General features: G+C 41.4%; 1 protein-coding gene across 7 annotated transcripts in view; it reads right to left on the reverse strand.

Moving 5' to 3' along the window:
* The window catches only part of RABGAP1L (RAB GTPase activating protein 1 like), a 242,364-nt gene that overhangs the window by 71,966 nt on the left and 145,768 nt on the right, over positions 1 to 24,630 (reverse strand). For all 7 annotated transcript variants that reach the window (XM_048312811.1, XM_048312810.1, XM_048312805.1 and 4 more), the window contains 2 exons: positions 24,113 to 24,256; positions 11,915 to 11,956 (listed from right to left, as the gene is read on the reverse strand). In XM_048312811.1, coding sequence (XP_048168768.1) covers positions 11,915 to 11,956; positions 24,113 to 24,256 — 186 coding nt within the window. The remainder of the gene's footprint in view (positions 1 to 11,914; positions 11,957 to 24,112; positions 24,257 to 24,630) is intronic.

Raw genomic sequence — 24,630 nt, forward strand, 5'->3', positions numbered from 1 at the left:
TGCGTTTGAATGGATTCTAGAAAACTACTGCATATTTGTAAGGCAAATGCAATGATGTCACACCTGGAATTGCCTGGCCGTCACCCTGTGCAGGAAACAGCCCACGTGCCTCTGCCATCTGCTAAAGGCAGCCAGGCAGGTACTGCTCCATGTCACAGGTCTGGATTTTAGAAAGCACGTCTTTATGCTCTTCGTTTTTGATTTGCCTCATTATAGAATGGGGTATGTAACAGAACAACACCCATTTCCAATCGGAATGGACAGAAATATTCCACCTTTCCAACATAAAGTTTGTAATTTAAAACATTGTGAGTAGCTCTAAAAATCTAAACCACATTAATGGCAAACACTTCTGTAAATGTATATTTAAACTCTAAAAATCATTTGTCTAACATATCACAAAAACCCGTATTTACTTAAAATACTAATACAAAGTAAATATCCATAGGATGGGGTCAATGATTTAAAATAAACATGTTAGTGAGTAGCTAAAATATGAAAATCATCCACATATTGTTGGCTTGAGGTGACACGTGAAGGAGTTGGGAAAAGCGTTAAAGCAGGAGTCAGAGGTCAAAGGCAACACAAGGTGCCAAGTGAGGCCTTGAGGATGACGACACAGGATTGACTCAACTAAACCCCCCCAAATGTGCAGTAGTGAAGAGGCTGTTTAGCATAGACGGTGCTCTGAAAGCTGATTTAATCCCCTCAGGCTGCAAACCATCATTTTGCAGATGGAAATCTGCAAAGGCTACTGCAATTCTGCCAGGCTGAGGTTCAGGTACTCGCTGAGGGCCTTGTGGACAGAAGCCATCCATGAGCCTCTTCAGGACAAAGAACCCACAACCAACACACATTTCATTCCAGTTTAAGACTGTAGCCAAGGCTGTGATGGGAACGCTCCCATTCTTTCCAAGCTCCATCCGCACGCAGCTCCAGAGATTGGGGTTTATTGTTGTGCCTGTGACCCTGCCCACAGGGAACACCCCAGCACCCAACCCACCACAGGTTACAGCCCCAGACCACGTGTTTGTAGGGAAAGGGTGTAAAGGAAAGGAAGCAGCTTTGCCTATTCCTGAATTCTATTTTAGACTCATGCTGGTAAGCGTGATATCCTAGAAACATCGGGTTCTGCTTCTAGATGTGAATGAAAACTTTGCTTAAAACATTAAAAAGGACGAAATAAGAGCACTACAGCTGTGGGTGTTGGGAAGGAAGTTACAGAACTGATCAGGCACAGAGTCACCAGTGACTTGGGGGCAAAACAGGCAAGAGGATGGAAAATTCAGAGCACCAACAGTGTAGAAAGCCTTTAATTCTCTATTGTGTAAGTCAGACTTTAATCAGCTAATAGCTCTGATCCTTACAGAAATTCAGGTTTGGTTCATTTTGGGTAAGGTCTGGGCTTATGAAAAATGGAATTAACTGATTATTAAATAAAGTCTCTAAGTCTAAAAATCTGTAATAGGATCCAATAGTTAGAGGTTAAAACCAGATGAGTTGAGGTTATAAATGAGGCGCAAATTTTTAGGAATGAGGAAAATTAACTACAGGATTAGCATCCCAAGAGATGTAGTCTACTACCATCATTATAGTTTTTACATCAGGCCTGGATTTTTTTTTAAAAGAGGTCGCAAATACAAAAATTTCCAAGGCTTGACCAAAAAATCTCCTTAATTATCAGCTGAAATCAACTGTTCCATGTTTTTCAGCAACTCCTTTCACACAGTGTAACAGTGAACCATCATTCAGATTTTTATGCTTCCTACCACTCTTATTTATTTCCACATTCTCACTGAACACTACACCTTATTTTTATCCACGTCTGACCAGGAATTGTGATTTTTCCCTTCGTGTATGCCACTGGATTACCGTCCCAAATTCTTCACAAAGGCCAGACTGAAGTGAGCCTAAAAACTAAAGATGGCCCAAAAGGTAGTAACTAAGTAACTGAGGCAGTGACTAAGATAGAGTCTGAGGATAAACACGTATTACTGGTGCTTTGACTTCCACGTCATGGACTCTCTGGTCTTTTAAGAGCAGTTAAATTCTGTTTCTGGCCTTCCTATCCATGAAATGCCTGTTCATTCACACGGTTCTGATGCAGTTCAGAGCTGCTCAGACTTACACAGCTGAGGCTCCCTGAACTCAGAAGAAACTAATGCCAAAATAGTCTCAAAGTAAATAAAACCATACAGGATATGACATGAAATTATCTATATTCTGTACCAAGATATCAAGGATCTTGACGAGCAGTCCATTACAACTCTCTGTACTTTAAAATATTAAATCACTGTATTTTAGTGGCAAAAATGACAATGAAAAGCTAAATAGACTAAAACAGGAATAAAAAAGAAAAAGTTATCTTTCAAGTCTGCTCCTGTAAAAGGATAAGACATCCAGCACCAGAACAGCTCTGAAAATCCATGAGTGACATCATGGCCACCATAAGAACTTCACTTCTTATCAGAAATTACTCTGTCCTTTCTGTTCTTCAGGGCTAATTACAACTGTGTAATCTGGATTTAGCAAAGAGAACACAGCAAACCAACTAATTTCCATGGCAGATTCCAGCAGTGATCCATGCTGGTTGGGCTGTTCTTAAATGGCTTGGAAAGAGGGTGAAGGATGAGATGACAGTGTCTGCAGATGCTCCTAAATTATTCAGGGATTTAAAACCAGGGGTTACAATAAAGAACTGCAGAAGGGTCATAAAAGACTGAGTGACTGGGCAAGAGAACAGCCAAGGAAAGTCAATGCAGATGAATCTAAATGGATGCACATGGAGAACAGCAGCAATTTTCCACATAAAGGATAGACTGTGAGCTGACAGTTGCTACTCAGGAACGAAGCTTGGGACTCACTGTGGAGAGTTCTATGAAAACATCAGATCAGTGCACAGTGGAGACCAACAAAATGCATCAGATGGTAGGAATTAACAGGAAGAGAACAGAGGTCTAAACAGAGAACGCCATTGTTCTCCAGTGGAACTTCATGGGCGATTCCCCTCCAGTATCATGCATTACTCTGGTCCCCCCATCTCAAAAAGGAGGTAAGAGAGATGGAGAAGTATTTAGAGAGAATCAGAAGCTTCCAAAGGAGGAGATAAAACCAGACTATGATTATTAAGCCTGGAAAATAGGAATTGATGAGGGATATGTAGACTTTGAAAGTCCTGAGTGGTGTGGAGAAAGTCACGAGATACCATGTGTCCAAACTGCCTGATGACACAGAACCTTATGTGAAAGTCACAGGTGGCAGGTCCAAAGCAAACAAAATAATCATTGAACTGGGAAAGTCTCTGGGGCTACTCACTGACGTGTTCAAAAAGCCAACCAAAAAAGCCACCCAGTAACAATCCGTGCAGAATTATTAAACACGAGATACCACTTCTTTCTCCTTCTTCTTCTCTCTTTTTCAAGACATAAATTGCCAGAGGCAAAAGAAAAGAGTATTAATGTCCTGTTCTTAGAAGTCTTTCCCCTGTATCTGCTGCTGGCAGTGAAACACTGGGGTAGACAGGCCAGTACAAGTCTGGGCTGGAATGACAATTTGGATGTTTTCATTCACTTCAATTACATACTTGGAGAAAATATTTTCCCACAGAATGCTAAGATTTGCTAGGTACATGAGATATCCACACTCTATTTAAATGATATTAAAAATAATAATAAACATCACAGTTTCAGTCAGAACTGTATGTAACCCTAAAAACACCATCTTCACTTTCCAACATGTAGAAATTACCAACACATGATATAACAGGAGGAGTCATTAATATCTGCATCAGGGTTCAGTGCTGCTAAAGAAATTCAGGTCAACAAATTTCATGTTATTTTCTCTGCTATCAGTCTTCTTTTTGAAAAGAGAGCATGTCTCCACCCTCAAAATTCAAAACTTGTGCTGAGCATTCACCTAACAGGAATAGAACTGATTTTAAGGGTGAGGAGGAGATCAAATGGGCTAAGAGAGTAACTAAGCAGGACAGGATGGATTTTCAAGACACAAATAAATGTGGAGTTTTAAAAATGGAAAACTGGTTATATTAATTCTGGAAAATCAGTGGTCTGGAAGTTGGATGATTCTGGACATTTTCAGGCACAGATGTCTCTTTCTAAAGAGAGCATCTCCAGCAAGTCACCCAGGACAGGTTTTTGGGATAGAGTGAGTGGGTCTAGGGGAAGAATTATTCAGCCCAGCAAAACTTAAAATTTAAGGACATCATCTATTTAGGAACTAGAAATACAAAACCAGTTATCTGAGAGCCTCTGAAAGCCTGAATTTCTTGTGCTCTGCTCAATGCAGGCGGCCTTACAAGAGAACAGATGGTTCTGATCTCTAGCTCCAAAGAGCCAGGATCCTCCTCTCTTCCCTCAGCTCTTACCCTGGGACCAGCTACATGAAGAAGCTTTAAAAAAGGGGGTATAGAACCCCCGACATCTCTTTTGCCTTGGATTCTAATGTGGACATTTCTGCTTTTTTCTTGAGAAGAGCCTTTTGAAAATGTAATGCAATTACAGAGTGGCCTAAACCAGCTCACCTAGAACCAAAGCCAGCTCTGGCTGGAAAGGAGCCCTGCTTGTCACTTCATCAACTACTGGCTGAAAGCAGCGCTGACTTAAAAATCAGTTCAGGCTCCTTGAGCCATTGCAAATGCAAGGAAAGAACAGAGCAAGAACCAACCAACCATATTAACTCTTTGACACAAGGCCTAAGTCACATTATCCACAGTCTTAGTGCACTTTTCATCTGATGCCTCTCAAAAAATTGCAGTGATTGCCACAATTTCATTCCTGACTCAAAGACAATTGACATTTTTAATTATCTGCATTGGCAATACACGAGTTTTACCTAAAACAAGCACTGGTGCATCTTCACTGGCTTCAGAAGTTTAGCCAGTAAGACTATACAAAATTTCTGTAAGATATGGAAGAAGTTGATTGCTCAACTTAAGCTGCTTCTTCTATTGCTTGCTTTCAAAGGACAGATGAAACTGATTTCCTTACTTGCTGTGATGACTTGAACCCTTCGGGATTTTCCTTCTTCATCTCCTTAAAAGACAACACTACTTTTGAAACATTAATGCCCCAGGCTAGATTGAGGCAAGTGATAATTTCAGAAGCAGATGATAAAGGGAGGCACAATCCCAAGGGATGTCACACTGGTCACTTCAGTTTCCACTGGCAGCCACACATCCCTGAGGGAATGGGTAGAACTTCTCCAGGATCAGCAGGATCTAAGGTGCTCAAAAACAGATGACCGCTCTGACTAGCTCTGCTTCTCACCAGCAGAAATTTTTGAATTGTGCCTTGAACACAGAATAAAATTTCAGATCTGATTTTAAAGTTCTGGTGCAAGCAGTAATTCAGGAGAGAACTGAGGGGCAAAATCTGAGAGGGGTGAGGTCAGATGTCTGCCCAAGGAAGAAAGAGTGAAAAAAGAAAATCTACAATTGATTGTGTGTTCCTTAAGAATTGAAATGTAAATGTATACAGAAGTACAGCACAATTTTATTGAAAATTTGTGCTCTTACACAGTTCCCTTCTAAGGTGGGGAAACAGTATTTGTGGAACCTTCTGGTCAGTCAGGACTAGTATTTCATACAAGCATAAGAGCACAACACAGAGTTATCAGAACAAACAGATTCTTTAGAAATAAGGAAACACAACAGGAATACAGAAAACGTGATGTGGCCTCTCTCAGAGATCCAGTCACCTCGGGAGGTGACGCAGAAGAGAATGGCCAAGATGCTCCGAGTTCAAGAACACTGAGAACACTGGGTTATTTAATAAACCATGTGAATGGTATCTGTCGTGGGTTCGGTTTGTAACCGGGCAGAAACACCAATTTAGTGTAGTGGTTTGGTCCAAAATACTCATTACTGTTTATCTTCTGTGAGATAAGAATTAGGAGAAATGCAAAGCAGGCACCAAACTTGAAAGACTATAACAAAGTTTATTAACAGACCTAAAAGAGGAAAAAAAAAAAATTATACCACCTTCAGAGCTCTCCTCCTCCCCCCACCTTCCTCCCTTCTCCCGCTGACAATGTAAAAAGACAACCCTTAAGATGTTCAGTCTGTTTACCACTGCCATAATAACCTTGTTCAGTCCATTTAGAAAGAGAAGTCTCTTCTTGCTCATGCTATGAAAACATTATCACAACGAGACAGCCGCCCACTTCCAAATATTGTTCAGTCCATTTAGGAAGAGGAGTCTCTCTGCTCGCATGTGAGTCCTTTCCCCCGACTTGCAGCTTTTCCCGCAACTGCTTTCGAGGGTCCACTCTTGAAATTTTTGGGGTACAATTTTAAGGTTGAGCCGTTCAGAAACAAAAACAGAGGCCCTTCTCCTTCCCTGGGAGCAAAAGGGTCTTCATCATCTTCATCGTTAGGACTATCTCTGGGAGCCTCTCTAGGAACTGAGGTTTTCTCCTTTCCCATTTGGACCAAAAGTCTTCATCTGGTTCATCTCTAGGGACTGAGGTTTTCTCCTTTCCCATTTGGAGCAAAAGTCCTCATCTGGTCCATCTCTCCCTGTCCAAACTTCTCATGAAATTACAGCTGCGGCAGCATCTGCCGATCTCAGCGCAGGTGCTTTTGCTCACGAGTTGAACACTCCACCCCCCAGATCTTCATGGAATTACAACGGGATACTCTGATATATCATAGCTTCACAACAGAATTTCAGCTTTAAGCATCTCCTCTTTCTCTTCCCTCAGGTTTTCAGCTCTTCACAGCAATAAAAGGGTTAATCTCACCCCAGCCTTGCAGCTGGAATGTGGCTTATCGAAGTGGAGAGGGGGGAGAGCCGAGCCGCTCCGGCTGCCCACGGCAAGGCAGTGGGGGGGGGTTCCACGGCTGGAACAGGCCCATGGCTCCAGGATGGCCGTGGCCCGGCCTGACCTGGCCCAAGCAGGGCCTGGCCGGGCCCGCTGGCCCCCACACGGGGCCTGCAGCCACCTGTCCCAGCGCCGGAAACGAGAGAGAGCTTGGGGGGGAGTTTGCCTATTCTTAAGTGTGGATCACAGAGGCGGTCACAACTTTAAGTGGCTCAGAGAATTGTCCATATTCAAACTGGCTGCTGATAGATTCTGCCAGGTCCCAGAGGAAGCTGTAAGCACCCCTTAGCAAGGACGTCCCTTCCAGGACTATGCTTGCTAACCTATGACAGTATCTATAAACACTTCAAGGTGATAAAGGCAAGTGTGAGTGGTGCTGGAAGGGGACTGTTTTAGCTGAAGGACAAAGCTGATGTAAGAGTAGCTGAGGGTAAAATGATCGGCAATAAATTTAGTCAGGACTAAGAGAAATGGCCTTCGACCAGCAACACTGAAAGCTGCTGCCACAGGTTCTGAAATAGATGCTGCATCACATAATGGCACAACAGAGCAGAGGAGCAGTTCTTCAGCCCAGGAGGTCCTTTTCAGTCCAGATACAGAATGAAATAAAGGTAATAAATAACCCTCCTTATCCAAGGTAATTTTGACACATTGTCTTTTAAAATCTACATCTGCCATCCCTGCCATTGTAATTGGGATACTGCTCCCTGGTGTCTGGGACCCTGACTGACACAGAGAGCTTTGAGACTGAAAGGTGCCAGCAGAAATAACCAAGAAACACAACTGTCCTGTTTGTGCAATCCTCAGTTATCTCCTGATAACATGCAGAGAGGAGGAGTGTCAGAACTCCCAAGCCCCGCAGAAAATGCTGCTCACATTGCCCTGAGTTCAAGGGATGATGTGTAAAAGTGATGGGTTTAAGATATTATGGGTACCAAAGTGAATCTCTGTAAGATAACAAAGCACTGGCTGGAAAACACAAGCAGTAACAAACATGTTTCTCACTATTTCCTCCCCATTTTCTTTTCAGTATTATAAACCCTCCTGATCATAACTAGGGCTTTCCTCTAGCATTAAGCAACACATTTTGCAACAGTCACACAGATTAAACCTCAGTAAGGCAAATATTGAGCTTAAATGTTACGAATCACACGCTCTGTGAGTAGATGAACCCTCAAACAGAAAGGTTTGGACATGGACCTACTTTAAAAGCCTCTTGTTCACTCTTGCATTTCCAGTGACCATGTGCTATTCCCTGCCTTTTCAGCAATTAGCAGCCACAAGAGCATTGAATCCAGAGCCTGAATTCTACACAATCATGTATTTTAATTCTTGCCTCAGTTTGCTATTTCCGAAATAAAGTGTGCCTTTAGCTAGTTTTGCCAAGTTGAAGATCATAAACAAAAGATTTAAGAATTAACCAGTGAAATCCCTCTGGTGACCAGGGACAGGACCCGAGGGAAGGGCTGGAGCTGGGCCAAGGGAGGGTCAGGCTGGATATGAGGGAAAGGTTCTTCCCCCAGAGGGTGCTGGGCACTGCCCAGGCTCCCCAGGGAATGGGCACAGCCCCGAGGCTGCCAGAGCTCCAGGAGTGTTTGGACACCGCTCCCAGGGATGCACAGGGTGGGATTGTTGGGGTTTCTGTGCAGGGCCAGGGGTTGGACATTGATGGTTCTTGGGGGTCCCTTCCAGCTCAGGACATTCTATGACTCTGTGAAATACTAAAATAGGAAAGAAAGCTTAGAATTTATTTCTTTTTCTTAGCATATGTGAAGATTTTAATGCTTTTCATTTCCAACAAAGAAACAAACTCGTTGATGACACAAGGGATTAGGAAGTATGCTGGTGCTGGAATGGTAGATTTTCCTCTGTCATTCTCAATTGTCTTAACTGAGATTTTTTTAAATGAAAATATCAATGCTGTTTGTTGAGTTGTTTTAAACCACAGATTTTTGCTGTCTTTTTCCACACCGGGGCTCTTCTCACACACCAGTGCTTCACTACATTTTCCACTGCTCAGAAAATGAGAGGTGAGGAATTAGATTTTCTCCCAGCTCAGGTTCCTGAAGGGTAATTCAGATGCAGTCCCTACGTGATGCAAGCCAGTGCCTCCCAGTGTAAAACAGTGCCACCAGCTGGGGACCCTGAGCAGGCTGTGAAGCACATTTGGATGCTACAGAAAAACAACCTGTTTCCCTTTGATAAGAAATCAGATTGATGCCCAAACGATGGCTTTCACAGCTAAAGAGCTTTAATCCTCTAGCTGTTCATTGCTGCAAGCACACTCGGAATGTGGGAGAAGGAAAGAGGAAGGATTCCTGCGTGTCTCAAATGTTTATTTTCTGAGGATGGCTGCACCAAGGTTTCACAGGTAACTGGTCACAGAATTGGCACTGTCATTTCCAAACGAACAAATATTCACTGCGAGCACCAGCAGCTGGAACTGTGAGACACAGCACTGAGTACAAGAGAGCTCCAGATAAAAGCTTCTCTTCCACTGCTATTTAATGAGGGATTTGGATGCACACACTCCACTAGAAGCAAGGAAAACGGCATTTACACAATAAAGACTCCAGTATTCCACTGATGAAGGATTCCCTTATCCAAATTTCAAATAATCCAAGAGGTTGTGGGTGAGAGAATAATCGCTCTGTTTTAAGGAAGAACAAATCCTTAGGAGTTGTTTTCATTCACTTCAGAATTAGAGACAAATCAGAGACAAAAACTGTGTTTGAAACACAGTTTTTAAGGCAGTTTTTCTGCAGCATACTCAGGTTCCATAACGTGAAAAGAGCAGTACACCAAACCACTTTGCTCCTAATGATTAGGAGAGATTATGAACACATTTATAAATAGGAAAAAAAATACTTCAGTTCTCAACTGTTTTCTTCCCTAACAGAAGAGCAATTCTTGCTGAAAGCAAATTATAATGCTAATTCAACTGTATGTAAGCACCAGCTCCATCTCCATGCCACGATGGAACTGTGCTCTCAGGTGACTCTTTCTGACTTAGAATCTTATCTTTCTTACCTCAATTTTCTTTGTACTTGTTTTTGGCTGCACTACAGAAATACTTTCTCAGGGTAACACCTCCTTTACCATTTATTTAGTGTCTGTTACTGCTAGAACAGGCAGCTACAGCATGCACACACAAGAAGAACTGCTGTAACTGCTACAAGCAGAATTAAACCCAACTCTTACACTTAGAAAATCGTTATAAATAAGAGTGACAAATTACTTCACTGAATTTTCCTCCTCTGGAATATCCAAACAGAAATGTTCAACTGGAGAAGCAGCATGTCATGGGGTATATGATAAAATGAAAAGACCGAACACTTGTGGTTAAAAGAACCACTTGTGGGCTAATTATTCAACAGGAAAGAAAATCCTTATTTGCTGTATGACACCCATGAATTCTTTCCAAAGTTGTATTTTCTAAACAGTTGCTCTGCTGCTAACCTTGGTTCAACCCTTCCCTCTGACAGCAGCAGGAAATGTAAAGCAGGTGGTCCCTAAGCCATCCTTCATAACTAAATTGAACTGTAAGTTCTCCTTTGCTGAAAACCTGGTCAGCCATCTTCAGCTCTGTGCAAGTACTCTTCCTCTTATCTCTTCTTTAGTTTAAAGATCCATAAGTTGGTACCTCTGCCTCTTCCCAGAAGCTGTTCCTGCTATGATGGCAGCCAACCTGCTGGGTGTTGGCTGGGCGCTTCCTTTCCCTTCCTCACTATCATGGCATAACCTAACAGATTTCCCATTATTCATACTGGCCTTGAAAACTGGAATATTAACAAGCTCCCACAGCTGCAAATAAAACATGAAACAGGAAGAAAAGAGCACACACTTCCCTCCCTCCTGTTTACAAATTTCAATTTGTGTAGGAGCACTTCCCTGGAAACAGATATTAAACCAATCTCCTGTTTATAGGAGTCTTCATTAAATACATGCACTCAAGTAGAGAGTCACGACCCCATTGTCCACAGGAGCTGTGTAAAGCACAGGTGATGCTGGACATTTCCTCACCATAAGGACAGACACTAGCTCCTGCCTACACCACAGCACTTCACTGACGTCACCTGCCCTCAAGTTGGACTCGATGATGCTTTGGGTCCCCCCTTCCAACTCAGGAGATTTTATGATTCTGTGAAAATATACATGTTTGGAAATTTCAAATGGCTCTGTTCACAGCAGCATATGGATGTATATTCCCAGTGTGGAGCACTGCTGCCATAGGATTTTGTGCCATAGAAGCTGAATCTCTGAGAATTACTCATTGCTGAAGAACTCCATCGGTAGGTGTTTGCTCTTTCTAGGAAAACGACAAGGAAATCCCACTGGAAGACCAGCAACAGTCCAGTGGTTCTAGTCTGCATCCCCATTCTGGGGTGGTTGTGTTAGCAGTGACAGGTTATTCTACCCTGAGCTTCAGCCTAAGTTATTTCCTGGGAATATCACTGAACTTGGGGTGTCATCTCAAATTCCTTACTGTGTGCTTGCACGAGGGCTGGATTTGAACTAGAGCCAGCTGGTGGAGGCCAGGGCAGGTTAACTTTGAGCTCACCTTGCTGCAGCCAAAGGGCCAGGTTTCGTTGTCCAGATAATGCTGAGTCCAGGCCAGAGACAGAAGTTCCAGTATTAGAGAAGATTTCTATTCCTCTCTCAATGTCACAAATCCATTTGATACCAATCACGTTTTATACAAAAGAACCCACACACAAAATTGGTATGCTGTGAAATGAATCTGAATTGTTTTCTTAATAGTAACTGAGACATTTAAATCTTCAGACTGCACCCCTTGTTCCACAGGCTTTATGATATAATTAAGTTTAATAAAAACATCTATCATGAGTACAATTTTGAAGACACCTCTACCATAATGGATGTGTCTCCTTCATTCCCTACTACAGAAGTCCCACTATTATTGGAACTATTATTTTATAATATATCCCAATAATTTATAACTATTTTATAATCATATCCCACTATTAGTCCTTTAGACATGATACATTAAGATAAAGAGTACGTCTATGTTTTAGTTTAATAAAACAAAATAAATTAAAAAAAAATAACTTACCTTTAAAAGAGCCAAAGCCACATGGAAGATTATGTTCATACCCTGAAAATAAGAGGGAAGAGACTTCAATCAGTCCCAGCATATGAACCTCTTTTCATACTTATCATTTGTGGCATCGAAATCCAATGCTGTAAGTCCCTAGGGAATGCTTCCCTTTTCCTGCCACACTTCCCAGGTGCTCATTAAAGCCTTGGGGCACATTTCCAAACTTCCATGCTGGGGGAGATGATGGCTCCTTGGGGCTTTGGGAGCCTCCAGTGAGTCAGGTGCTATGGATGTGACACGCTGTCTGTCCCTGCTGTTGTTTCAGTGCTTGTCAATGCTGGCTTTCACAAACAGTGCAGGATATTGCCATGAGCAGGGCATCAACAAAATGTAATAAATAGTCCAGGTGATAGGATTTTGGTCAAGTAAGCAAGTTTAGCTATGATTTATCATGCACAATCTTTCATACTCAAACTGTGAAATAAGCCCCAAATGTAACAAAGACAACCCCACAAGTACACAAGGCACCTTCTTTTACTGCATTTAGTCAAAAGTCAAAACTATTTCAAAGCTAAACAAGCTGCTAGCTGTATCCAGAGGCTGCTTGCTGGTTTGCAAAAGCTGGAAATACCAATGTAGAGAAATGCATTCAGTGAGAAGTCAAAGGACGATACACATTTATTTGAAGATTAAAGAAAGTCTGCAGCCTACATATGTTGATAATTTAAGATTATAAATAGCTTTGTCTTCATCCAAATATGAAAAATACTACATCCAGTTTTCATTTGCTGTACCATGTACTTGGTGTTCAGACTGTTTTCCTTGGATTTCCAAATCCTCTTGCCTTCTTTAATGGCATGATAAATCTTTCCTTACAATGGCTCCCAGAGCTGGTATCTAGAAATACCTCAACAGATTTGCACACAAGTAATGCTGCAATTATATTATATTGTTGTGGGATAACAGCAAGACTTTTGACAAGGCAACGTTCTCCAAGCAATTTCTGCTTCCTCAGTTGAGTGTTTTTCCAATCCTCTTCCTGAAAGCCTGAGACTGTGTTTCTATAAAAACTAGCTTTTATAAAAATGTGCTGAGACTTTACAGAAGCTTTCTTGGGAATAAACTGTATTTTTTACATCTATAGTATGGTGCCTTGAAGGGATTGTACCATTAATGAGCGCTGGAAATGCTGCAACATCAGACATAATGAATATTGCAACACTGAATTACTTTGCAGTTCAGTGCATTATCATTGCGATAACAAACCGGTTTTTCCCACTAGAGGTCACAATTGCAGCAGGACTGAATCTTGCTTCATCACTAGAAACCCTTCTTCCGAACGGGAAAACAATTACTTCAAGTTATTTGGCTTTATGTACTTCTTTTAAATTTAGAAGAATTTAGAAAAAAAGAAGTCTGGTTGTGACTTTCCTTCATGACACTGATAATGCCAGCAGTATTACAGATAACTCCAGCAGCAGTAAAATAAGTTCACAGTACTTTCAGGCTTATTTTAAATATTAATCTGAAGTCCACAGTTAATTGCACACAGCCATGCCATTCACAACTTCTACTGTCTAGCAGAGAGGACTGACCTGAACATACGAGCTATAAATGAGAGAGGAGTATCTGCAAGCCATCACAAACACTGCATTTTATTCTTAGCAAACTGATCAGATTTTGTTATGAGGAAGAGTACTACTTCTCATAGCTGGACTACTGAGGAATTAATGTCCTGTGTATTTTCTGGCACAACCAAAAAGAAATGTGTACACCAGTTCTCATTTATTTTCTAAATATTTTTTTTTTCTGTCTGCCTGAAACAAACGCTGTTCCTGAATTCAGATGAATCAAACTCTCTCCTGGTACTCCTTTCATACCATCACTCTTCACATGGACAGCAATTGCAGCAGAAATAGGTTTCCACCTGCCTTGAGAATCCCCATCTCCTTTTTAAGCCCCACCAGGCAATGGGCAGCTCACAGACCTGCTCCTGTTATTTGAGGTAGCTTGTTCAAGGCTTAAGCACCCTAAAGTCAGAACATGAAAGGACTTCAAACCTCCCTATCCAGCTGTCCTGAGCAGCATTCTGCTACTCTCAGCAACAGAAAAAGACCTTCACTCTCCCCTTTCCTCCCAGGCAGGGGCAAGTCCTGAATTGAAGCAGCGTTTTAGAGCTGAGGCATCAATTGCTGCAGTTTGGTGCTGACCAGGGAGGCCTGGGAGGGCCAATGCACCCCAAGAGCTCAGTGGACTGGAGGTGCATGCTGTAGAGTTCAAAGCAGCGAAACATCCTACCCCATGTTTGAACAACACATTCAATAACCACTGATCTGCCTGCTGGAGTTATTTGTCCTAATTCATGCAACACTGTCCTTCCACAGACAAGTTTAATGATTATGAAAAAGAAGGCTCAGCTCATTTTCCCACAATCTCTTATTTAAAACCCTACTTAATTTACCACACAGTGATTTATAAGCTTCAGCTTAAACTTCTTCAGCTATTTAAGAAGAAAGACCGAAAATACCAAAGTGCACCAGACATATAAATTATAGGTAGCAATATCCCTCCAGCAATTTTATAATGGAAATATGGAAGTACATACAAATCATCGACAAGGGGGAAAGAGAAGGGAGCCCATATGAAACGAGCTTTTGATAATTACTTTTTAAAACCAAAGGTCATCTGTTTAACCAGGCATTTTGAAATAACTGCTGTATGTCTTGGGTATGGTTTTTATCCCATATCCATTTGGTTTTTTGTTTCTGTTTTGTGTCCAGAATGGTCACTACCTCTTTTAAACCAAGACACTATAATATCATGCAGATCTCATCTTGAGGTTTAAAAGATTTGCATGTATGAAAGTTGTTCATAATTACCTTAACACCTTTTTAAATACAGAACAGTTAAGGGTAAAATTACACACTTATAAACGAGAACTTGCAAGAGCACAGGAATGGTGAGGGGCTCATCATCATGTCACATCACAGAATCAGGTGTTATTTAAGGACCCTCTTAAGCTTGTGTAGAGGCCTAGAGAAGGTTAAGAGAGCTCATGAAACTCAAGAGTTTTGGAGAAGGAACAAGCCCAACTCAAAGAAATGAATATGGTAAGGTAAGGGTCAGCAAAGGGAGAATGCTGGAATCTGTGCCATATCACAGCCTCCTTCCAGCTCCTGCTGCCACCCTGACCATCCTCTGCTTTATAGGCACACTCTGCTTTCCAGGAGCACTCACTCCAGAGGAAAGAGCATCATTTAGCAGAAGAGCCCTTCATACCTACTGGTACTGGGGTGAACACTCACCATCCAGGAAGTCCCCATTTAATTCATTAAGATTGTGCTTCATGGAAACATTGGCTTCTTTGGACTGTGTGTCAAAAACCTGTAATTTCCAGCCATGACTGGAGGCAATGTTCTCACAGGCAGACCAGTGAAACTCTCTCTCATGAGACTGTAAAAATGAAAGTATACACGTGCACTGAAATTAAGACTGGCTGCAAGTAAATGGAAATCTTATGATGTTAACTCTGGTCTAGTGAGAGGTTTTCTCAGTTCCTTAACTCCTTCTGAAGCCAAGACTCCTTCTGCAGATAGAAGCCTCTTTGAGGAGTCCTCCCTTTGAGTCCCTCTGCACTCTGAAACAAGACGGCTTTTGAAAAGGCCTGAAAAGAAGGCTGGGAACAAAGAACAAACTGAGGCTGGTAAAGATGTGATTCTATGGGACCCAGTTTGCATTCAGTGAGATCTCTGTGACAGAAAGGGTGCCTGTGGCTTCCTGCTGAAGGGAGGAGGCAGATTTATTCATCTGACCCACCAAATCTGCCCAGAGGCTGGAAAAAAGGAAGTCAAGGGGCAGCAAACCAACACTTGCTACGAGCAAAATTCAAGAGCCAAGCACAGAGCTGAGTGAGGCCAAACAATTTAGTCCTCCAGATCTGGACAACATTTGCACTGGGGATGACTTTGGAATTTCTCTCCTGTTTTAAAGCTTCTGTTTAACGATAGAAGCCTCAGGAGAAGACAGGCTATATTCAATATTAGCATTTCTCCCTCTCCAACCCAGATCCTCTGACAGACCTTCCTCTGGTTACACAGCAATACCCTTGGCAGCATCTTCACCAACAAATGGAAGTGAATCTATTTTTTTTAAAAAAAGGACACTTAATTCATCCATGTCCTTATCTGTGGTTTTTTCCCCTACATATGCAGGACATGTAAAAGGAAACAGGGAAGATACTGATAAAATACTGTCTAAAGTTCAGCACCAGCTAAAAAGACAGATATGAAAGTCAGCTAAGCACCTCCTCAATGGCTGAGAAGTCTCAAGCCCATCATGACATGAACCTCTTCCAGCTTTCTAATAACTGCATTTTCCTTTCTTTAAAGGGAGATGAGCTATTCAACTGCAGTTAACTTGACATTGTTTCATAATTCCGAAGTGTCTCATAATTATGTGTTCAGTTGCACAGTCTTTCAAAGGAGCTGCAGAGGGTAACTGGGGTTACAGACTCTAAAGGAGAATTAAAATTCTAGTTATGTTTTGGATGGGTTCCAGCAAAGCAATTACTTGGCAACTCTAATATGTTGAGAACACACAATAAACTTGAGGAATGTCACAAATGTCTTTGGTTGGTTGACAACATGAATATACGGTCTGAAGCTCAAACTTCCCCTGGTAAGCAGAGCAGCCTTGGAAAACACTCTGCAGGGGCATGCATGTTAATTAACATCTTTTAGGCAGAGTTTGTGTAGCTCGTGCATTTATTCTAGTTCAATGACAGGATGACTAAAGGAAAAAAAGGTTAAAACTCTTGTTCAAATAAGGCACAACACAAATTAGCAGGCTTGTGTAAACAACAGATACAGCTTTCTTACTAAAGGAAAACATCAAACAAAAAACACATTATGAAGAGATCTGACTGCTAACGTATGAGCACAGTCGAGTTCTCAGCCTGGGCTTCCCCCAGTGACTCCACATCCATTGTACAATAACTCACACCAGGAAATGCTACAACACAGCAAAGACAAAACCACAGAAATCTCCTCCCTGATCCTATGATTCCATGAAAAGTACACAAACCCAATTAAAAGCAGCTGATTGAATTATGAGAGAGGCAGGTGCCAGGGAGATGGCAAAAACCCCGCCAGGGGATTCTGTATTGATTTGTGTCACTTTTCTGTATTTTGCAGCATGAAACAGCACACAATGAATACCAGGCAACCACGAAGCTGTATTAGTATGATTTCAGATGAAATTTTGTTTGCTTTTAGTAGAAATAAATGGGATTTAGGCATGAATATTTACATGTTTTGGGTGGTTTTAATGCCATTTGCTGCTGAGACGTTGCTATAACTGAACGAAGGTAGAGGCTGCTGTGAGATTAACATTTTTTCCCCTCCACCTTCTGTGACTGTTTGCAAAGAATAAAAAATACAGCCACAGAATTTTAAGTCTTTTCCACGTATCAGACTGCTCCCTTGCATGTGGTATTTCTGCAGTGGCACATTCCTAATTCACCAGCAAGTGGTTATGGGCTAGCAGCATTAACATTACTACACTAACATTACTTTTCTGGTTTGCAGAGCTTTCAATTGCTGTGGTTTTAGACATTTCTGTCCCTTTTTCCAAAACTGATTAATACAGGGACAAAGAAAGGGGCCTGAATCGACACTAGACACCAAGGGCCTTATCACATACAAGGAGAGAAAAAGAAGGCCTCGTATCTCTTTAGGTAAGACGGGTCCTCTGGTATGGAAACAGGGAATGGCTGTTAGATGTGCTCAGAGGAGAAGGAATCTTCCAGATCCCGGTTCGCATGAGAGGAGACGAGGTGAGTGGATCAGAACATCTCTTGACAGAGAGCTGTGCCTTGTTCCCCCTCTACCTGTGCTCACACACCACAAAGAAAAACACATGCCCACCCTAAATCAGCATCTACCCCCCTGCACTCCGCCTGATCTTCTTCCCAGTGTTTATTCCCCATCCTCGCCCTTTCCCTGCCACGACACAGCTCTGGCCCTCGTCTCTCTGAGCCCTGACATGCTCTTCCCTTTCCAACAGTGAGTCAAATGCAAAGTTCACATTTTGATTTTACATATTCAGAGAATTCGTAACAGCCTCAGATTCTGAGCACAAAGCAACGGAAAGGGTTTTGGCACGGGCAGACTGCAATACCCTCTTCTTTAAAAACATTTCCCAAATTAGCTCAGCTTCCTGGATTTGTTCGCGGAATATCACTTTCCCATTTGTGATACTTTCCTTCAGTTATTTCTAAAGTGTTTTTGAAGCCTGCCAGGACTGTTTAGGATATGCTGCTATTCCAATACAGCAGATGGCACTAGTGTAAAGTAAGCATTATGGAAATTTACTGTATTCCTAGAAAAAACAACCAAGTGAACATCAACTAGCAGGTGGCTAAAATATTTCATGAGCAACGGGGAAAGTAATTCAGAGACATAGTGTGAACATGGAATTAGATGTGTCACCCCTCTAAGGCCCAAACTGGGTCATTCAAACCAGGCACTCATCTTTGGTACCTTTTTCACCTAGAGCTTGGAACATTTTCTGAAACAGAAGCAGCCTTAGCATTTAGGACCACAAAATTTATCAACATCACCCAAAAGGTACCTTCTGTTCTCGTAAGTTATCTTGGATTGCAGATTGTTGTGAGACTGTTTTTCCTTTGCTCATGCTGAGCATTTATCATTGGCTTTGTTATTTTGGGGATAAACAAGCAGCAGCCACAACTGGAAGATACATAAATTATGGATGCTCACAGGAACAGCTGGACAACCCTGAGTAAAGGGTTATGCTAAACCCTGTGGCTCTCCTAGAACCTCTCAGATGTTCTCTATCAAAACACTCTTCTCCTTAGGCCACGCCTGAATTATTATAAATTCTGTTAGAACGTTCTGTGTCCCTGGTCCCCAAGGCAATACAGAACATGGTATTACACACCTCCAGTATTTCTGCTGTTGATTGAATTTTATATGCAACCACCTTATACTACTAACAACCTTCACTTTGAAAAGAACTTAGAACTGTTTATCATTATAATCTGAATGTTGTAAGCACACACATCCAAAAGCTTTAAGAAGTTCCTCATGCAGCAAACACACAATCAAATCCAACACCCTTCTTTCTTTCTTTTCACTTTAATTTCTGTTCTAGTGCTGAGAAGCCCCCACAGTAGATTACAGCTCTAGTCATCAGATGAATTAGGCTAAAATTACTTTTCCTGTGGTTTTAAATAACTCATCTCACTACATAAAAACCAAACATCCAGGTCTAGCAAACCTGATCTTATCTCCATTGCAGACCTCCCACTTCTGCAACAAAAAAGATGATGATGGCTGACATGTCACCAGATGCTTGAATGCAGCAAACCAGCATTACCACTGGACATCCACATTCAAATTCTAGTCATCCATCTGGAGTCTGAGAAAACCTATTCTCCTTCTTCTTTAATTAATTAAAAGCTAATTATAGCAGTCTGGGAAAGAAATCCTTTCCAGTCTCTTTATATGAAACAGCAGATAAGGACTTCAGCAGGACTCAGCTCTCCAGCAGGCCTGATGCAAAGGGATTGGGCAGAAGGAAAGACAGTCTAAATGCCAAAATCTATTTGCCTGTATTCCTAAAAGGAAAAACAAACACAGGCCTCCTGGCCTTTTCCAGTGACCTTGCATGACACTGACTTTGCTTTGGTAAATAGTACCAGGGTAACACAGACAGCTCCAGCACAGATCGATGCCTACTTAGAATTTAAGCCCAGCTTTTAATATGCTGTTACTGTATGAGATTTTATTTCTAGCAAGTCCATTCTGCTGTTTTGTAAGATTCCTTAAAATATTCATAACTGGAAGGGTTAACAAATGTTGACAACACGGCAGTAACAAATAATTCCAAAAAGTTCCATCTTTCTTTCCCTATAGGTCTACAAAAGATAAACAACTGTGCACAATCCTTTATTTAATTCACATTTCATCTCAGCGCAGATTTACCGAGGAAGTGGGCTTGTTCTTGACTCAATTCCTGAGGAAGTTTAATAAATTGAAATGTTAATCTGTTCTTTCTCAACTCTGTTGAAGGCATCACAGAAGTATCTGACAGTGACAGATAAAAAATAGCAAGCTATTACGGTCCCTCCTCCTCAGTCAGCACCAGCACCGTGCTGGCCAGCCCTGAGCGGTACCATACGGCGTTTCCTGGCACATCCATCCTCAGCAAGACACACACAAGACAGAAATCAACTCTTCAGCGTCAATACTTGTAATTCTGCTATGATTTTCAGTGTTTCATCAGGAAGGAGTGCTCCCAATAGCCGTATCTCCACAGTGTGCTGCCACATTTTAACTATGAGTAAGTGTTCACTTACCAGCACCACCTTGTTCACATTTTAAAAGATTGTTAAAGTCACCTATCAGCCTTCATGATAACAAACAGTTTCTCAAAATCTATTATAAAAAATATTTACATAATATCCTGAAAGCAACAGTTGATATATAAAGGCCAAGGAGTGATGGTATCCCAGCTTTCAATTCCCCCTTCTTTCACTGTGCTGTGTGGTCCTGTGAAAAGCACCTTCCCTTCTTTGCTATCAGCTACATCAGAAAACATTAAATAATTTCATACTCAAAACTGATAATCATATGCATCCCTTTATATCCAGCCATGATCACAGAATGGCAGCTTAGTAGCCAAACTGTTAGCTTAGTAGTCAAATTACATAGTCAAAGGATGTATTATGGCACTAAAATAAACAATGGTCTGTGCCAGCCCAGAAAGGGCAGCGTGCAGGAGAGGTTTTTGCATATTCCCTGGAAGGACAGAAGTACCATCCTTAACTATTTTATGTCCCCCAAAATTGCACAAAAAATAGCCAGGTTAACTTAAAATGGAGGTTCCCCATAGTGTTTCAAAATTCTCAGCTAGTAATGGAATGACAGCTTGAGCTCTGCACCTCCTTTAGTTCTGGCAGCACTGTACAGATCATGAAAGGGTAAAGAATTTTCTTTTCATGACAATTGTAAAAACCCTTCAGACTATCTGCCAACTGGTTTGGGTTGTTTTTCCTCTTCTAAATGCCTACTGAAGGTCATTTATTTAGTGTTTTTAAAACAAATATTTTAATTTAAAATGGAATATTTTAGAATGCAAAATGAAGTGAAATGTCAACTGTTTGATATTCTGTAGCACAGCCGAGGTGCAGCTGTTGCACTGGGGACAGCTCTGAGTGACAAGAGCTTTACCTAGATGAATTGCTATTTCTGAGCATGACTTTAAATAAATAATTTAAAATAGAACAAAAAGAGACAGCAAAACAGAGCAGGCTTGCAAAGTGTTCAATAACATCATGTCATATTGATAGATAAGACTGACAAGTCCAAATACAACTCTGCGTTTCATCAACAAAAATGTTCCTCAATGCAAACAGAAATAGCAAAGGGGAAAAGACAAATGAAACAGCTGCAACAGGCAGCTAAAAGGAACCTTGTGGAAAGATCTCCAGGATCCAACTCACACAGTTTGCTGTAATCACATTAAAACTTCCACCTGGATCAATAGGGTTGTGTTTTTATTACAAGCAGCTGCGCCTTACAGTATGTACCACAGCACTGGGGTGGTGTACCTGCCTGGAAGGCCAAAATTCTCTTCAAGCTTCTGTCACAGGGAAGACAAAGGATTCCAAAATATTTCTTTTCTACGTGAGGATGGGTGACAGATTCTGCCTCAGCACTACTCAGGCAATATTCTTAGACCACTGAAATTTAAGTATTTTGGAGGGTTTGATTACATCTTCAATAGCCTGGTGACAACTTAAAAAATAAGCAAAAAATAAAGATGCTAAGAAGACAACAGAATGAAATAACTCAGTCACACAGAAGCCACGGCAAATCCCAAAACTGTGGGAGTTTACATAAAACTGCTCTGGAGCAGTATTTCATGTGAGAATGATGAGAAGACCTTGACTGTAGTGACACTCACTTTGATGGGATTCTAAAAATTCCTCCATAAAACTTAATTCCCATCATAACTTTTAGCTCCTTGTTCATAGCTCTGCTTCTGCCCAGGAGCTCCACCCCCAGCTTGTGCCACTGTTCCACTCTGCATGGAAGGGAAGGAAATGTGCCTCCCTGGGTAGCTGTGAAACTACAGGACTTCCAACAGGTATTTTTCCTCTCTGGATTGAAAGCTGAGTATCTGTAAGGACCAATTTCACTCTTCCAGCCACAATCGAAGATGAAAAACCCAAGCCAATACAAAAACTTTTGCTTGACATGGAATCACTGAACGGTTGGGGTTGGAAGGGACCTCTAAGGATCAGCTATTCCAAGACACAAATTGTTCACCTGTAATTCAAATATTTTCAAGGGGACCAGAGAGGCTCCCTTGAAATTGTTAGCTGGCAGGATGCATTCAGCAATGGCTTTAAATGGTTTTCTGCCCCTTACTTTTTCTTCCCTGAAAGAGTTGCATAGAATGTGAACATTTTGTAATGACAAACAGGACAGGGATGTGGAGAAAGCACAAGTCAGAAACCTGAAGGGTATTTAAAATTCATCTGTATCTATGAAAAATTAAGGAGAAGGCTGGAAGCTTGTTTTTAAAAACTTAAGACAGTTCACTTCAAAGGCTTCTTGCTTTTCTGGGGATTTTTTCTGCAGAATATGTTTCAGTGTTAGCAGCTGCCACTGGTTTTTCTCCTTCCAGTTGCCAGAATTATCAGCAGGCTGGTTGTTCAGAGATAAAGTAAGGAACAATTTAATGCAGAAAAAATGATGTTTTGATTTCCCCCGTAACTCCTTCCAGAGGCTGACTGGACACACAGCTTCAGTCCTCTGTCAAGGAACGGCTTCTTCCAGGTTCTGCCTTTGGCCACACACCTTCAGAACTGACTTGCTGTCTACAATTTTCATTTTCATATGACTTTAATCTATGCCCTTCCCACAAATTCCCAGAACTGCCTGTTACTTGTGAGTGGTTGAATCTTAGGAGCACTTTTCTGATAGCCTACACTGGTGCCTCAGGACGTTGTCTCCACACTGCCCCAGTGTTTCTCAAGATGCCTGTGGGTATCTTTTCACTTGAAATACATTTTCTCACTCCTTCTGGTTTATTTTTACCTGTAGTAAAAGAGGCTCCTTTAGCTGTGTGTGATTACCCTCCACAAACACTAACAAGTTTCCCTTTCCCTAGCATGTTCTAATGCTACACTCGCTCACTTTCTCCTTGGATTTCACCTTGGATTCTCCTTGGATTTCACTTTCTTTCCCACTGTAATTGCTTCAGACACGCTGAGATAAACACTGCCAATATTACCTTGCCTTGTTTTGATAAATGAGCACCAATATGCAGAATAAGAAATAGTCTGACCAGGACTGAATCCTACCAAAGCACGTGCAGCAAGCCTGAAGATTCTCAGAGAAAATACTTCACAATAAAAATGAACAAAATGAACTAGAGTCAACAGCGTTTCATGAAGCCTTCACCATTTAAAATTATTAAATATTTTATCTATCTCTTTCTTTTCATGTTTGTGACCCCCTGAAATTGGAGAGGAAATCAGTGACACGTTTAAAAGCAGGTGCAATGCCACAGATGCTCTGACTTCCCACTTACCAAAGGAAGGACTGGTATTTTACCAAAATAAATATTCTAGATTATCAACCTATTCTGACTGGCTTTTCAGAGGAAGTGTAGATATATCTACAGTACACACACACAGCGTTTTGTACCTGGAGCAGTAGTTGGAATAGCAGGGAAAAAACAAAAGGAAGGAGTTTCATTCAGTTGTGTGTTTGGCCCTTCTCACTCTTTGTTTAATATCAGGCCACCAAAGCAACATCTTTAGTCAATGCCACCATTTCTGTCTGTGGGTACTCTGAATCAGGCCATCTGGAGAGCTTTCCTTGCTAGGTGTCTTCAAGAAATTACAATTCCTAACTTTGAATAATCATTCAACAAATTAAATGAAAAACAGACGTGCATCCGATAGTCTTAATGAGACCCCTCAGGAAAAAACGAGGCAATCCACAGCTCCAATTTGAAAACCAAACCAGTGCTTCACTGAACATCTTCTCTTCAATATAACCATGGTTTCTACAGAACTTAGTTACACCCATTTTACAATTAAGCAGTAAAGGACTTCAGCAAGAAGAAACACTGATGGAGTGGAGGAAGGGCTTTCTGATTTAATACTTTTTTTACCTCACAAAGTAGTAAGTCAATGATGTGGAAGACCATGCAGAGTGGAAACTTGGCAGTAAAAAGAGTGAGGAACCACTGGGATGCATACATATGAGCTTCCAAATTGAGGTCTGAGAAATGGCTGTGCAAGTCTGGTAACTGCTCCTGGAATAAAGAGAAAATATAAATGTTTCAGTATTACTCATTAATCTGAGTTCTCCATCCATATTTCCAGTAAGGACCAGGGCTGCTAAATACCAAAAAACACAACAAAGTGAAAGCCTGGCTTCTTTCAAGCAATGAAAATGTTTCTTGATAAATTTCAGTGCCCATGGTTACAGTTTTTAGTAAGATATCCACAGTGGATTCTATCACAGTATCCAAGAACATACTGAGATTAGACTGAGAAATTACAAAATCTTCAACAGTCGAAAGGCAGAGCAGTTGTAAAATCTCTGTCATGGTGTGTATTTTTAAGTTATTCCTTTGCTGTGTCTTGCTAGAAATGCTTCTGCCACAAAAAACAACGGCTACTGGAA

This window comes from Corvus hawaiiensis, chromosome 9 (genome assembly GCF_020740725.1).
Source record: "Corvus hawaiiensis isolate bCorHaw1 chromosome 9, bCorHaw1.pri.cur, whole genome shotgun sequence".
Classification (NCBI taxonomy): domain Eukaryota; kingdom Metazoa; phylum Chordata; class Aves; order Passeriformes; family Corvidae; genus Corvus; species Corvus hawaiiensis.